This window comes from Hyperolius riggenbachi, chromosome 1 (assembly GCF_040937935.1).
Source record: "Hyperolius riggenbachi isolate aHypRig1 chromosome 1, aHypRig1.pri, whole genome shotgun sequence".
Lineage (NCBI taxonomy): Eukaryota > Metazoa > Chordata > Amphibia > Anura > Hyperoliidae > Hyperolius > Hyperolius riggenbachi.
In genome coordinates, this window is record NC_090646.1 from 294,148,364 (window position 1) to 294,165,656 (window position 17,293).

At 44.0% G+C, this 17,293-nt stretch overlaps 1 protein-coding gene across 3 annotated transcripts in view; it reads left to right on the forward strand.

Moving 5' to 3' along the window:
* Nucleotides 1-17,293, forward strand: part of LONP1 (lon peptidase 1, mitochondrial) — a 104,558-nt gene that overhangs the window by 60,734 nt on the left and 26,531 nt on the right. For all 3 annotated transcript variants that reach the window (XM_068233733.1, XM_068233732.1, XM_068233734.1), the window contains exons 9-13: nucleotides 8,042-8,180; nucleotides 8,935-9,113; nucleotides 9,398-9,485; nucleotides 11,252-11,374; nucleotides 15,768-15,884. In XM_068233733.1, the coding sequence (XP_068089834.1) occupies nucleotides 8,042-8,180; nucleotides 8,935-9,113; nucleotides 9,398-9,485; nucleotides 11,252-11,374; nucleotides 15,768-15,884 (646 nt within the window). The remainder of the gene's footprint in view (nucleotides 1-8,041; nucleotides 8,181-8,934; nucleotides 9,114-9,397; nucleotides 9,486-11,251; nucleotides 11,375-15,767; nucleotides 15,885-17,293) is intronic.

Sequence of the window (17,293 nt, forward strand, 5' to 3'; positions counted from 1 at the left end):
ACGCTAATCTAGGGGGCTTCTTCTGCCAAACAAACCTAATAAGTATTGATTTAAGAGATCTGAAAAAAGCTGCAGGCACACAAATTGGAATCGTAGACATGCAAAACACCAGCCTAGGCAAAATATTCATTTTAACAATATCTATACACCCAAACCATGAAAAACCTTTTCCATTCCATCCCTCCAAATCTTTTTTTTTTATTGATCCTAATAATGGAAGATAATTCAGAGTATAACTTCGATAAATCACTAGGTAACATTATTCCTAAATATTTCATTGCCTCTTTTTTTTTCTAAAAGGAAATGAGAAATTACTTTCTACCAATTTCAAAACCCATGGTGCCAACGACACATTCAGTGCTTCCGATTGATTCATATTCATCTTAAAATTTGAAAAAATACCATATCTCTCAATTTCCTTAACCAAATTTGGCAGAGACACCAGAGGCTCTGAAATATAAAACAAAATATCATCTGCAAACGCCGATATCTTATGCTCCACATCTCCAACTCTAACCCCATGTATATTCCCAGACCTCCTAACTGTGCATAAAAAAAACTTCCAAGGTCAAAATAAAAATAACCAGTGACAAGGGACATCCCTGTCTCGTTCCATTCGACAAGGGGAAGGCATTCGACAGGCTCCATTCACTCCAACCCTTGCAGTTGGGCCCGAATAAAGTACACCCACCCATTTCAACATGTTCTTTCCTAATCCCACATATCTTAAAGAGGAACTCCAGTGAAAATAATGTAGTAAAAAAAGTGCTTCATTTTTTACCATAATTATGTATAAATGATTTAGTCAAGGTTTGCTCATTGTAAAATCTTTCCTCTCCCCGATTTACATTCTGACATTTATTACATGGTGTTACTGACATTGTTACTGTGGGCAGGTTTATGTAGCTGCTCCTAGCTGTTTTGGCTGTTAGAGACAGCTGTAAACAGCTATTTCCTGTCTGTAAACCTTGCTACATTGTAACAAACTGCCAAAAGTACCGAGGTCCCACAGCTTCTTGTGGGAGGGGTTTCAGCACAAAATCAGTCATACAGCGCCCCCTGATGGTCTGTTTGTGAAAAGCATTATATTTCTCATGTAAAAGGGGGTATCAGCTACTGATTGGGATAAAGTTAAATTCTAGGTTGGAGTTTCTCTTTAAAGCAGACATAATAAAATCCCAATTCACCCTGTCGAATGCCTTCTCCGCATCAGTCGATAGTACCGTCATAGGAACCTTCTTCATCAAAGACCACTTAAATAATTCCATCGCCTTTGCTACTTTATCCCTCCCTTCCCTCCCTGGCACAAAACCTACCTGATCTCCCTTAACTACTAATCCCAACCATGGCTTAATTCTCTCAACTAAAATTTTTGCAAAAATTTTTATATTTAAGTTCAATAGTGATATAGGCCTATCATTTTGACATAAAGCCGGATCTTTTCCACTCTTATGTATGACTGTTATATGGGCTTCTAACACATCTCTGGGCACTACTTTACCCTCTTTAAGGGAATTAAAAAATCTACACTTAGGAGGCACTAACACATTACTGAAATTGGTAAAATATTGCTTTGAAAACCCATCGGGACCTGGTGACTTACCTACCTTCATAGCCTTTAACATAGCTAACACCTCCTCCTCACTTATCTCTTTTTCCATTTTCCTGTGATATTTTGACCATTCCAGATTCCTCTAAATATTTTAACATCCCCTTATAAAAATCCTTAGATCTATTTTTTGGAAGACCATACAATGAAGAATAATGTTCTTTAAAAAGATTCGCTATTTTGTGTGTCTGCAGCTCAACAACCCCCGCATTATTCTTAATCTTTGGAATATACGCACTTTTCCTTTGTCCTTTTAATGCCCTTGCCAACCATTTCTCAATCTTATTAGCATGTTCAAACCATTTGGCAGAATAAATTCTATTTTTCTCCCTCAGTCTGCCCTCCATTAATTCTGACAATTTATTTCTTCCACTATTCAGATCTAGGGCCTTCTCATGTCCCCTTATGTGCTAATTCCAATTTTCCTATTTTCGATAACCATTCCATAATTTTACCATTTATATTCTTTTTTTTTTTTTTTTTTTTCTTGGCTCCCAAGGAAATATAGCCCCCCCCCCCCCCTTATTACTGCCTTATGGGCCGACCATACTATGCCCTTGTCCATACCATCCAATTCATTATCCTCAAAATACGCCACTATTTTTTTTTTTTTTTTTACCTTATCTTTAACTTCTACATCATCTAGAAGATTGCAATTAAGTCAAATGCCAGTCACACCTATTTCTAACCATCAAATCCAAATCAAGCCACACAGGAGCATGATCTGAAATAGTTATATTCCCTATTCCCGCCCCTTTTACTCTATCCAAAAAATATTGGTCCAAAAACAGAATACCTATCCTTGTATATATTTTATGAACATGCAAAAAAAATGAATAGTCCTTGACAGAAGGAAAAAGTGCTCTCCGTACAACTATAAGATGAGCATCCTGAAAATGTTTTTTTTTTTTTTTTTAATATAGATTTATTAGCTACTGCCATAATGCTCCTATAACCCGATGACACATCCATTTTAGCCTCAGAGACCCAATTACAATCTCCTCCAAAAACCATACATCCCTCCCTGAACCCCTCAAGTTGTTCAAGTACTAATCTAAAGAAAGTAGCCTGTGATTCATTAGGAGCATATATATTAACAAAAGTATAAACCTGACTCTTCAAAAAAAAAAAAAAAAAAATCTACCCAACTCATCCTTTTTATCCAAGAATACAAACGGACATGACTTACTCACTGCTGTCGCAACCCCTTTAGCTTTTTTTAATCAGAGGATTCGAGAAAAACCACCTATCAAATATGGACAAGGGCATACCAGGCATCTTATCTACACAAAAATAAGTTTCCAGCAAAAAAAAGGATCTGGGGTTTAAATCTCTGCAACTCCCATGCACAATTGTCCCCTCTTAACCACTTAACGACCAGCTAAAGCCGATAGGCGGCGCCTGGTCGTTTGTGGTTTTGCATGGAGGCCTTTCCATGCCAGTTCACGGAGGGTGTGTCCGTGAACAGTGTGCGAGCCGCCGATCGCGGCTTGCACACGTAATGTAAGCATGCGGGGAAGAAATCTCTGCTGATTACATCAATACGGCGCTGCTACGCAGCAGCGCCATGACTGAGATCGGCGATCCCCGGCCTCTGATTGGCCAGGGATCACCGTCATTTGATAGGCTGAAGCCTATCCTATCCGGCGCAGGACGGATATCCGTCCTGCGCCTCACATAGGGGAAGGGAGACAGAGGTAAGGGGAGGGAGCGCACAATATCGCTGCAGAGGGGGGCTTTGAGGAGCACCCCCCTGCAAATCACAGGCAGCCGGCGGCTGCAGGACATCCCCCTAGTGGGGAAAAAAGGGGGGGGGGTTAATCTGATCGCCCTGCCTTTTACCTGATCGGTGCTGCGGGCTGGAGAGCCCGCGCAGCACCGATCATTTAAAAACCACGTGGTCCTTAATTGGTTAACTGGAGATCCGACACCCTTAACATTATAAGAGAGGACCCTCCGTGTCATCCTTCTGAGACATCTGAGGCCCCGTTTCCACTATCGCGAATCCGCATGCGTCTTGCGTATGCGGATTCGCATAGACAATATAAGGGAATGGGTCTGTTTCCACTTATGCGTCTGCGGGAGCGTTTTATTGTGCAGAGAAAATCTGCACGGAACACCCTGCAGAATTCGCCTGCGTGTGGAATGCAGGCGAATCGCACACCATGTATTTAATAGGGAAATGCGTTTTCCCCATGCGTTTTTTGCCGCGAATTTGCATGCGAATTCGCATAGGTACCAGTGTAAATTCACACAGGCAGTGACATGGTTAAAATCGCATATACCCTCACCTATGCGAATTCGCGGCAAAAACGCATGCGGAATCGCATCCGCATGCGATTTCATCAGCGGTGGAATCCAGGCGATTCCAAACCACAATGTGGAAACGAGCCCTGACACATTTCTTTAATTGCTTAGAGGAGACCAGAGGGTAAAAAAGGAAAAAAAAAATAACATAATACAAAAAAAACCAAAAAAACAATCGCCCACTCAGGACACCCCCCACCAGAGAACCCCATTCTCTTTATCTCCATCCCCTTAGAGATCCCTCTGGGAGATTTGAAAAGGCTCAGCATCACCCCCACCAGGAAAAACTACTTTCTAATTACCCCTACTCTGATTTAAACAACCCTCATCAATCAACTATATTACTAATCATTTAATATTTCTTCTGCCATCTATCCTGCTGAGAAAAGGTTATATTAAAGCCAGAACATCTCCAATCCTCAAAATCCACTGATGGAATCCCCAAAGTTTCACAGAACTTTTTTACATCATCTTTAGATTTCAAAATTGCAGATTTTCCATTCAAACTTGCAATGAGACTAAAAGGGAACCCCCACTTATATTTTGCTCCTGCTTTCCTTAATTCCTCTAATAAAGGTTTTACTGTCCTCATGATCGATTAAGTTCTCCAAGACAAATCCGGATATAAATCCATTATGCTTCCATCAAAATCCATTGAACCCTTTTCTCCAGCTTTAATCATGATTTCTTCTTTGTCAGCAAAACACAAAAATCTGCATATCACATCTCTTGAATTCTTATGATCAGTCTTTTTTTTTTTTTTTTTTTTTGAGGACCCATCGATCTAGACACTCTCAATCTCAATAGATCTATCATTATCCAAAAGAATATGGAAAATCTTCAGCACTGACTCTTTCAAGTCAGCTGCATTGACGTTCTCAGAAAGCCCTTTTATTCTGATATTCTGCCTACGATTCCGATTCTCGTAATCGTCTAATTGGGACATCTCATCAAACTTTTTGTTATGCAGATTAATCTGAGAAGAAACTTCAGACACAGTTTGTTCCACCTTTTCTGCCCTACTCTCCACAGCTGCTACTCTATGACCAATATTCATCACCTCATTTTTAATCTCCATCATTTGCATATGGAACGATTTTCCTAAACGTTCAATCAAACCCTCCATATCTGATAAAGTTGGCAGAGACCTCATCCGATCCCTCCAAATTTCCTCTTCCTCATCCAACTCCGCACCAGACAGTTTTCCTCTTCCTTGCAGGACTTTTGGCTTATATACACTTATTTCCAGATCCAACCTCTTCCCAATGGGATTTACTAGGAGCCTCCTCCATTCTTTCTTTACTTCCATCAGCTTTTTTAGATTTCACCTCCATAAAACTCTGTATGTCATCTGTGAGCAACTGTCTTTCCTTTCTGTTTTCCACGTGTCATAATAGCAAAAAGTTCTGGCCAATCGCACCAGGATATACGCACAGGCTGTTATTGCCGATTCCTTTTTACCACCACTATATAGCTACTTGCAGCATGTATCAAAAACTTCTGGCCAATCGCACCAGGATACACACACACAGTCTGCTGCTATAAATTTCAGGCAACCACCAATATGCATCAATTTGTAACACTTGTTTTATAAAACAAATCTTCTAGCCAATCGCACCAGGATACACACATATTCTGTTGCTATTACCGTATTTTTCGGTATATAAGACGCTCCGGACTATAAGACGCACCTAGATTTAGAGGGCAAAAACCAGGAAAACAAAAAAAAAAACTAAATCTAGGTACATCCATGGTCCAGGAGTGTCCTATAGACCTTTAAACTCCCTCCAAGGTGTCTCTATCTAAGTTAAACTGCCCAACTATGCGAAACTCTGATGCCCCCAACTACACTACACTACACTACTCTAACCCCTGAGGCCCCCAACTACACTACACTACACTAACCACTGATGTCCTCCCCCACCCAGCTACACAACATTACACAAACCTCTGCTTCCCTACCCCCCAAGCTAGCTACACTAACCACTGCAATTAAATTAAGGTCTCACCCATCATGAGAGGTTCCTGGGAGGGCTGCAGCAGAGTGATGTGGTGTTCCTGTGTGGCATAGCAGCAACCGCTGCAATGATCTATAATGCCTGTGTGAATCTTCCAGCTTGTCCCCGATCAGTGTTACCATCTCCCCAGGCCGATAGCAGCAGCCGCTGCAATGTCCATCTTTTAGCTTGTCCCCCGGCAGCAGCGCCATCAGTTTTAACATCTCCCCGGGTGGCATGGCAGTAGTCAATGTAAGATCGGTAATGCAGGTCCGCTCTGGCCCTTGCATCAGCCCCGTGTCAGCTATTCCGGGCAGAGGGGTACATCTTTAGCCACGATGGTCGCAGTGTCCATCAGAGGCCACCATACTGCCTTGCTTATTGGCACCCTCTCACGTGCGCCGGGGTCATAGGATGAACCAATAAGCAAGGCAGTATGGTGGCCTCTGATGGACACTGCGACCATCGTGGCTAAAGATGTTCCTCTCTGCCCGGAATAGCTGACACGGGGCTGATGCAGGGACTAGCCACATCTGCTGCAAGCAGACCTCACGTAAAGAAGAAGTAACAACCCTGGTCTTCTCTGCACGAAACGGCTCTTGCGTAACCAGACGGTTTACACTGCACACTATTGGCCGTCTACTACACACTGGCTGTAACTGGCTGCGTGCATGTCCCCCGGCTGTCACTTGCCTTTCCTGTTGCCGCTGCACCTTTCCCATTACAATTGTGCTGATTGGCCGCTAACGGCATGCGCTTATTCTATGAAAACTGACCGCTGTTCTCGTGAGGAGAGGCAAGTGACGCCGGAGATGAGCGCAGCCAATACACAGTTGACGGTCAATAGAATGGGACGTGGGACAGTGTTAACCAGCTGGCTCATGCATGGAAGACCAGGCTCGTTACGTCTTATTCGTGCATCGGGCAAGCTGCCTCGTTACGTCTTATTCACGCGGGAGGCATTGAAAACTGGCTGGAAACTCCAGATCTGTGCGGGGAGACCGGGCTCATTACATCCTATTCAAGTGAGTTACGCTATTAATCCTTGAGCTGAGGTGGCCAGATCTCAAGCAGTGGATGTATTGGTACATGTGGCAGCAGTAGGTTAAGCGAAAAACAAAAAAAAGGCAAAATACCATACATTCGGACTATAAGACGCAGGGGCTTTTTCTCCCCACTTTTGGGGGAGAAAAAGTGCGTCTTATAGTCCGAAAAATATGGTAATTTCAGACGACCAGCAATATGTATCAGCTTGTAGCACTTGTCACATAAAGCAAGTCTTCTGGCCGATTGCACCAGGCTACAAACACCGTTTGCTACTATAAATTTCAAACATCCACCAATGTGTAGCAAATCTTCTTCTGGCCAATCGCACCAGGATATTAACACAGTCTACTGCTCTCAATTTTTTGGTGACCACCAAAATGCTGGCACTTGCAGGCTCACCACCTCCACGCTGCATCCATCTAGATTAGGCACCCCATACAGCTTGAATCCTTCCTTCGGTAGGCAATCCACCCTGCGCCTCAGGGCCTCTCCTCTCTTTTCAGCAGTCCGGTAGCCAGACGTGCACGTATTGTGTCCGGCTTCCACGCTACCACCGCATCACACGCGGCTCCCTTTGCATTGCTTCCTGGTGAGGGTCAAGTCACGCACCTCAGCGCGTCAATGCGCTGCCTCCGCCCTGCTCAACACTCCTGTCTCCCTATAAGCTAACCACACCTCCACAACCACTGGAATGCAATAATGTGTAAGCTTGTTAAATATACAGAACCACAATAATCAAACTTCCATACTGTTTCGGATTGGTTGATCCTCATCAGTGCATGGAATGGATTAATGCAGCTCTATGGGTTAGGACTTGAAACGCCCAGAGTTACGGAGTACCCAGCTAGCTCATGGTGAACCAGAACTTCTCAGTTTGTTAGGGGCTACAATGAACCAAAAATCCCTCTTACTTAAAATGCTGTGGAAAACAAAAGTTTGCTTTGTTAAAACAAAAAGTATTTGCAATTATTCAGGTTGGAGTGAGCTCTGAGATATCTCCCAGTGCATCACTGCTGAATATGCAAATTATCCATTGTTGGCCCTGTAAGCTAACAACACCGGTTTTCCTTCCTGCATCCAGTGTAACAAGGAACTACCTTGATTGGTTAACTTCCATTCCTTGGGGAAAATACAGTCAAGAGAATTTAGATCTACGGAGAGCAGAAGAAGTTCTGGAGGAAGATCATTATGGAATGGAAGATGTCAAGAAGAGAATCCTTGTAAGATTTTATTTAATTTGTCATTTTAACAAAACCTACAAATATCAGTGTAGTTTGTAAGTTTAATTGGGTTTAATCTGCATCTGGGGATGTTCAAATGCATCCTCCAATTACTTTTTTGTTTGTAAAACAACCTGTTCTAACCTTATTGAATCTCATATCCATACTACAAAGGATATGGTAAAAAGCTGATTAGTATCGCAAGTTATTTAACACATCAATTAGCATTCACAGGGATACTTAATCAAGTTAATTATATAAATGGAAGCTAGACAAACGGCAGTGTTCAGTTAAAAAGTATCATTTATTTAATCATAATTTAAACTTACAACATGGGTGTCTATCTACAAGTCTGATCCCAGTAGTACATAATGGCCCATATGCAATTCCCTATTCCTCCTGAGTTTTCTCCTAGGTGGGTGGGGGAGAACAGTGGTGTGTAGTGACTCTTGTATAAGCAGAAACTCCCACTTTTGGGCTACTTTTTTGGACGAGTATACACGGTAACGCTTAAAATAAAAACAAAAAAAGGGGGGTCAGCCTGGTGGTCAATCTCAGCCAAAGGCATTGTTCTCCTACTCACCCTGCCTTCTCTCTGCCACTTTGTCATGTGCCATGCTGTACACACACACACTCTCTCTCTCTCTCTCTCTCTCTCTCTCTCTCTCTCTCTCTCTCTCTCTCTCTCTCTCTCTCTCTCTTTTATTACTAGCAATTGCAGACTACCCATTGTTGCATAATTTTGTGTGTACAGGAGTTCATAGCTGTGAGCCAACTGCGAGGAAGCACCCAGGGAAAGATTCTGTGCTTTTATGGTCCACCCGGAGTGGGTAAAACAAGCATCGCACGTTCCATTGCACGGGCGCTAAATAGAGAATACTTTCGTTTTAGTGTTGGAGGGATGACTGACGTGGCTGAGATAAAAGGTCACAGGTATGGAATTCTTGAATAAGTCCTTTAGGGAAAAATGTTCATTCTTAGATTCATATCATTTTTTTATTGGATATAACTCTGTGGATTAGAAAAATAACTTAAGCAGCAGCTTTTGTTGAAGCATACTGTACAGTACAGCCTCCCCCATAATTCAACTAACATTATTCAGTCTATTTAAACACACATTTTGGGTGAAACCGTATTTGTAAAGAAAAGTGTGTGTGTGTCCGCGCGCACGTGATTCATAAACTTATTGAAACAATATATTTGATTTCCCTTTACAGGAGGACTTACGTTGGAGCCATGCCTGGAAAAATTATTCAGTGCCTGAAGAAGACAAAGACCGAAAACCCTCTTATTCTTATTGATGAGGTATGCAATTTGGGTTTAAGTACCGTATATACTCGGATACAAGTCGACCTCATGTATAAGTCGACCCCAATATTTGACCTTCGTAAACAGGAATTTATTAATAATTCAAATATAAGTCTGTGCAGCAAAGTTAAGGGCTGTATGGCCCTTCTAGCAGTGTGGCCCCTCTAGTAGTGTGTCCTCTGTGTCCCACTGGCTGTGTGGCTTATGCTGTGTGGCCCCGGTTTCCCCTGGCTGTGTGGCTTCTGCTGTGTGGCCCCTGTTTCCCCTGGCTGTGTGGCTTCTGTGTCCCCCTGGCTGTGTGGCTTCTGCTGTGTGGCTTCTGTGTCCCCCTGGCTGTGTGGCTCATGTTGGGTGACCCCTGTGTCCTGCTGGCTGTGTGGCTCCTGCTGTGAGGCCCCTGTGCCCCCCTGCCTGTGCAGTCACTGGTGGGCAATAGCTATCCCCTGTCTCCCCTTCCCAGCAGTGTTAGCAGACAGCTTGCTAAAAAGCCCCCTCCCACCACCATGCAAAGAGGCCTCTTCTCTCTACCTTTCCCCCCTCTGTGTGATCACTGAAGCCAGCAATCACTCACTGAGCTATCCGGTGTTCTGACGTGATAACTGCAGGGAGAAGAGAGCTGTGCTCGGATGGATTAGTGAGTGAGAAGCTTCCACTTTAGCGATTACACAGGGGGGAGAGATAGACAAGAGGCTCCTTTGCATAGTGGTGGGAGGGAGGGGGATTTTCAATAAACTGTCTGCTTTGCATTACAGGAAGGGGGAGAGAAAGAGGTGCCTCCCCTATTCCTAGCTATAAGTGGGGAAATTTTGGGCTATCTCGAGTATAAGGCGACCCCCCCCCCCCCACTTTTATACTTTGTCAGTCCAAAATTTCTCGACTTATAGCAGAGTATATACGGCACATCTTGAATCTGTGTTTGAAGGGGCAATGAAGCCATGCTGCATGCCAATCATCAGCCATTCTCAGCCGGGGTGCTGGCAGAATCCTAGGGTTCCGTGAGAACCCCACAGGGGTTTCGCAACATTTTGCCACTTCTACGGGACACTTCTAGGGTTCCATTCCAGTTTCCTTTTTTCATGAGACAAAATAGTCCCACTCTTCCACTGATGCGACAAATGGATTGATTAAATCCGCGGTACATCACCCTGCTTTCTTATTGGCCACTTTATGCGCACTTCTTGTTTGAAAAGAGCAAGTAAGGAACTAGCGTGGAGGACGCGGGGAGTATGCGAGGCAGCAATAGAGGAGAGGCGGCATTGAGGCAATTCATTAAGTTAAAACGTTAACTGTTTACTATTTGCAGTCTGTTTACCTGTAAAAATGTTTAAATATGTAATTTGGTTGGCGTGTACAAGCATTTTTTTTATCAAGGTGTACGTCTCTTTATATAATTTGCCTTTGTCTCTGCGTCCTGTTTTGTCCCTGTGTCAGTGCTTTTTTGCACTGTGCATGTGCAGGGAGGGACGCAGAGACACTCAAGCTGGGGGGAATGACGGGCGGCAGAGGAGGATAGGTCCCGAAGGGGGGCGGGCCTGTGTGCGCGCGGTGTGCATGGGAGGGTTTGCGAGGCGAGCGCTGTATGTGCACGGCTAAGCTAAAAACTAGGCCTAGTTATATAATAAACTTTTTATTCTGAACCGATGAATCATTTTTATGTATAGACAAGCTAGCAGCTTGGATGTGTTTTTCTTTATCCTGAGTTCAGTATATCTAGCAAAGTATGATTTGGATTAAGAATTTTTCCTTTTACTCCCTCTTTACAGGTGGATAAACTTGGGCGTGGATATCAGGGTGACCCGTCCTCCGCTCTCCTTGAACTTCTGGACCCAGAGCAAAATGCGAACTTCCTCGATCATTACCTGGATGTACCTGTCGACCTGTCAAAGGTACTATGGCTTCTGCTCTTTGACAGTATCGTACATTGCTGTGCTTGTTAACCATCCTGGCGTTATGGACGAGCTGAGCCCAGCTCCTTCCTCTGATGCAGATCATGCGTCCCCTGCTGGCCGGCGCATGATTTACATCACAAAATGACATCATTCCCCAAGCACAGTAATCCAATCAGTTTACAGTAATTCAAAGTTGTTAGCAAAACACCTGTACACAGTATAAAAAGGCTGGGATGTTACATTTTCTTCCTCTTTCAGAGTCGCCAGTGTCCAATTGCTAGTCTGCTTGTCAGCTAACTCTTTCTGTGATTTCTGTGCTTTGATAGTGATTTTCTGCCTTTGCTTCATACAGTGTTACGGTATAGTTTTTATAGAGACTGCTGTAATCTGTGTGTTTGTATTTGCTGCAGATTTTTTTTTTTGTCGCTGACCACTCACCTTTGGCCGACCCCGTATCTTGCTTAGGGTCATGGCCTCCCGGAGGTGTCTGACCAGGAGCTCTTGGACATCTTGGAGGATAGCGGCAGTGATGTCGAGTCTGTGGCTGAGGAATCTGACAGTGACGTTCCTGGGGACTTATCAGAGACTGAGGCCACAAGTGACAGCGATACAGAGGAGCCAGTTGTTGTGCGCACGTGGTGTGAGCTGGAGAGTCTGGTGCAAGCTCTGCCATCCAGGTTCCCTTTCACTGGGGTACCTGGGCAGAAGTGCGACTGTGACCACAACCCGCTGGCCTACCTGGAGCTCTTCCTGACAGAGGATGTCATCCAGAGGATTGTAGAGGAGACCAACCGCTACGCAGCGCAGCAGCAGGGTGCTCCTCTAAGCAGGTTATCCAGGAGCAGGTGGTGGGAACCTGTCACCAGGGATGACATCTGGTTCCTGGGCCTCTTCCTACAGGGAGTGTAGAGGAAAACACTGCAGAAGTGGTACTGGCCTACAAACCGGACGACTGCCACTCCGTTCTTTGGGTGTGTGATGCCGGAGTACCGCTACACCCTTATCATGAAGTATCTGCATTTCGCCAACAACGAGGACTTCAGTGAGGCCACCCATCCTGCACGCAAGCTGAAAATCTGGTACATCTACCAGCTGATTGTCTGCAAATTCCGGGGTGCCTACATACCAGATCGAGACGTCACCGTGAACAAAAGTCTCATGGCTTACAAGGGAAGACTCAGCAAAGGCAAAGTCCGGGTACATCTGGAATTCCATTGTGTACACTGGCAAAGGCACAAAGTTTGGTCCACAGTACAGTGAGTATGGGTTGGATACCTCATCCGTGCTCGCTCTCATCAAGCTGTTGCTGGATCAGGGGTATTGTCTTACCACGGACAACTTTTATACCTCCCCAGAACTGTACGACCACCTGATCTAGCACAAGACTGATGCTTATGGCATGGTGAAGGCCAACAGACGCCAAATGCCACCGGCCCTCTCTGCCAGGAAGCTAAAGAAAGGTGAGGTTGTTGCCTGGCAGAAGGGAAAATGATGGCTCTGCGGTGGAAGGACAAATGGGACGCGTGCATCCTCAGCACCGTGCACAACGCTGCTACTGTGCACACCACCACCAGAGGTAGCAGGGAGGTGGACAAGCCTCAAGCAGTGTTGGACTATAATCACACAATGGGAGGTGTGGACAGGGCTGACCTTTTATCCAGCTGTCTGCAAACAGCAAAAAAAATATTAAAGGAAAATTTTCAGGCACCTCCTTGAACAATGGAATTCATATGTCCTCTTCAAAATAACAGTGACAGGGCTGTTGTTCATCATGATTTTGTGTGGTAGTTATGCGAAAAAAATCTATCTGAAACACCCCCTACCAGAGTCAAGTAGATTGGGGCACAGAGCGTCCTATATTGTGAATCCAGAGAGACTGACTGGACACCACTTTGTGGAATATTTGCCACCGACCGCAAACCAACTACAACCTACAAAAAGGTGTGCGGTCTGCTGCGCCAAAACAAGGCCCTGACGGGGAAAAAAATGTGCAAGGAGACCCGCACTTATTGCCCGGACTGCGATGTGGCACTTTGTGCAATCCCTTGCTACAAAGTGCACCACACAAAGGAGGTGTTTTAGGGGTAAACCTCTGTACTGGTTTTTTTTTTCTGCCTTCAAATATTTATTTCTGCATATTTCTGCATTGATTAAAATGCAAGCTATTTCTGTTTGTCATTAATACATTTTATTATTTTTTTTGACAAGAATTTGTGTTTGACACTCTTATTATTCTCATAATGTATACTAAACTCTTGCTTGACTCATTTTGGTAAGTTACAGGAAAAGAAGTTCTGAAAATTAATTGTACCAGTTTTTGCACGGAAATCCTGGGGAAATAGAATGCCAGGGTGGTTAAGATTAAAGTAAACCTAAGCCAAAGCTCAGGTCATTAAAGGAAATACTAAGAAGAGGGAAGCTTCTGCATTTTGTAGAGCTTTCCGGGGTTTCCTTGCTCCTGTCACTGCTTACCAAGACCCTCTCTAACATCGGGCCGTTGCTCCTCTTCAGGCACTGCACCAGTGTGAGCACTAGCAGCTCCAGCTTACTGCTCAGATACGGTGCGGCTGTGATCGTGCTTGAAGAGGAGCACAACTCCGATCAGATTTCTGACAAGCCCTTGTCAGAAATCTACAGGATCCTGAGGCTATCCTCCTCTTCTAGGGTAAGTATTATCTCTTTGACCCGAGCTTCAGCTCAGATAAAGTATTTAAGATGTTCAGTCAGGCTTTTTTCAATGTGTAGGTTCATAAGTATTAAGTTTTATTTTCAGCTGCATTTTATACCATGGTATTTATTATTATCATTATTATTATTATTATTATTATTATATTTCCATATTTTGTATAGCTCTTTTCTCCTGTCGGAATCAAAGTGCTTGTGAGGTATCTACTAGAGCGCACTCAGTGGGCAGTAGCAGGTTTAGGGAGTCTCGCCCAAGAACTCCTTACTGAATTGGTGCTGGCTTACTGAATTAGGAAGAGCTGAGACATCTCCTATGTAAGAGGCAGAGCCCTTAAACACTATTATTGGTACTTCAAGGACCATTATTAAAAACCTTTTTAAAAAATAAAATGCAGCAAAAAAAAAAATCACATCACACATGCAAATCCATATGGCTGTGCATGGCACAGCTAGAGGGATTTGGATGTGTTCTCGCATCACCCCAAGTGCCTGGCGTGCATCTCAACAGACATGTGACGGCACAGTGAAAACTTTCTCACTTTAAACATCTTAAAACAAATATCCAATTAACTTGAGATATTTTCAAACCTTACCAATAACATAGCTTTAAAGAGAACCCGAGGCAGCATATTGAAATCCTAATAGGACCCAAAGGCATGCCATGTGCACAGTGACATGCCTCTTTGTCATTCTATCACCGCTGCCAGCCCCCCTGCGCTCTGCTGTCCCCCCTTAAAAGATCGCCAGGCTAGCAGCAATCTGCTTATTGCTAGCCTGCTGTGTTTATGTGAAGCTTATCAATTAGCCTCCTCAGAATCGTCCCCTTAATAACATGCTCCCCCCATCCCACCACTCTCCGCCCTGTTAGCTTCCTCCAATAGGAAGCCAAGCCGCATCCAAGGAGTACATTTTAGACATTTATATAGAAAAAGGTTCTTTACAGTAAGTGATTAAGATGTGGAATGCATTGCCACAGGAAGTAGTTATTCTATATCTGCATTTAAAGGGGGCTTAGATGCTTTCCTTGCGTAAAAGACATCCATGGCTATAATTACTAGGTAATGCCCAGTGATGTTGATCCAGGGATTTTATCTGATTGCCATCTGGAGTTGGGAAGGAATTTTTGGCGTCTGCCAAAATCATGTAATCTTTTGTGGGGCAGAGATGATAAATGAGATGCAAATCGTTCTGGGTTCATACAGGTTTATGCAAATTCTGTATGAAAATGCATGTAGCTTGAAAACCGATCAATCGAATCCCATCCAGGTGGAATTTGATTGGTCCATGTTCAGGCTGCATAAATGCAATATTTGCATAATGCTGGATGAACGTTTATATAACTCCTTTAGGAACTTTGAAAAAATTGCATCTCATTGACCGTCCCTTATGCTGGGCATACATGGCTCGTTTATGAGCCATTAAGATGGCTCGATAGATCATTTCCGACATGTCCGGTCTCCAGCCCGATCACTTCACCGCTCGATTCCGGATTGCAGTGAATGGAAAAAGATGAGAAAAACAAGCGGAAGATAAGAGAATGGACTGTGGAAACGAGTGGCGAAATGATCGAATAGGAGAATCGAGTGGCAAAAACGAGCCATGTATGCCCAGCATACAGTGGATTAATAGAGTATCTTCATGATAGTTGTCCTTTGACATGGTTTAGATTTAGCGGTTTAAGTGACCACATTATCCATGTTTCCAGGTCTTATTCATCTGCACAGCTAATGTTACAGAAACCATTCCAGAGCCTCTTAGAGATCGTATGGAGATGATCAATATTTCTGGCTACGTAGCTCAGGAAAAGTTAGCCATAGCAGAGGTAAGATATATCCTGTTTTCTTTTATATTCATTGTTCTATAACGGAAGAAAAAAATTAAAACTTTTATAAGCAATTAAACTGTTGCCAGCTGCACAGCTCTTGCCCTTTAAAGAGACACTGAAGCGAAAAAAAAATTATATTATGATTTGTATGTGTAGTACAGCTAAGAAATAAAACATTAAGATCAGATACATCAGTGTAATTGTTTCCAGTACAGGAAGAGTTGAGAAACTCCAGTTGTTATCTCTATGCAAACAAGCCATTAAGCTCTCCGACTAAGTTAGTCGTGGAGAAGGCTGTTATCTGACTTTTATTATCTCAAGTGTTATTGGACTATTTACTTTTCCTCTGGCAGAGGAGAGGTCATTAGTTTACAGACTGCTCTGAAAGACTCATTTTGAATGCTGCGTGTTGTGTAATCTGCACATATTATAGAATGATGAAATGTTAGAAAAAACACTATATACCTGAAAATAAAAGTATGAGAATATTTTCTTTGCTGCTAATCTTCTAGTAATTATTCATAGTACACAACCAATTCATTATATCATTTTTTTTTTTCGCTTCAGTGTCTCTTTAAACCCTTCAGTGCCAGGGGTCTGTGGCCCCTTAAGAACCAGAGACTGCTGGTACCCAAAAAAACTGCGCACCCATTGCCTCAGCCCACCCACTCTGCCGTCTCTATGATGGCAGAGCTCAGTGAGCCTGTCAGGCGCTGATTTCATTGGCTCCAAACTAGAGTTGGGCGAACAGTTCGGCTGTGTTAGCCGAACTGCAGCCGAACTGTTCGGCTGCCCAAGCTGTCATTTATCTGTGGCTCTTACTACTTCCGGGTCGCAATGACCCGGAGTAGTACATCTGCGCTGGCCCGGCGGAGCGCGTCCTAGATCGCGCTCCCGTTGCCGGGCACTCTCTGCGCATGTGTGTGACGTCATGAGTGACGTCACACACATGCGTAGAGAGTGCCCGGCAACGGGAGCGCGATCTAGGACGCGCTCCGCCGGGCCAGCGCAGACGTACTACTCCGGGTCATTGCGACCCGGAAGTAGTAAGAGCCACAGATAAATGACAGCTTGGGCAGCCGAACAGTTCGGCTGCAGTTCGGCTAACACAGCCGAACTGTTCACCCAACTCTACTCCAAACCCTGTGATCAATGTGAGCCAATGAGATTGGCTCACATTAATCACAGGGTCAGGAGCCAATGAAATAGGCTCCTGACCGGCTCACGGAGCTCTGCTGTCATACCAACAGCAGGGCGAGTGAGCTGCAACAGGGAGATGGTGAGGAGATTGGCGGGAGCTCGCGTCGGCGGTGAGTGACATCTACGGAAAATGGTAGTGAGGGGAATTAATAAATATATACATTGCAAAGTGAGAAGTAAAACAAAATCAAATTATATTTGCCATG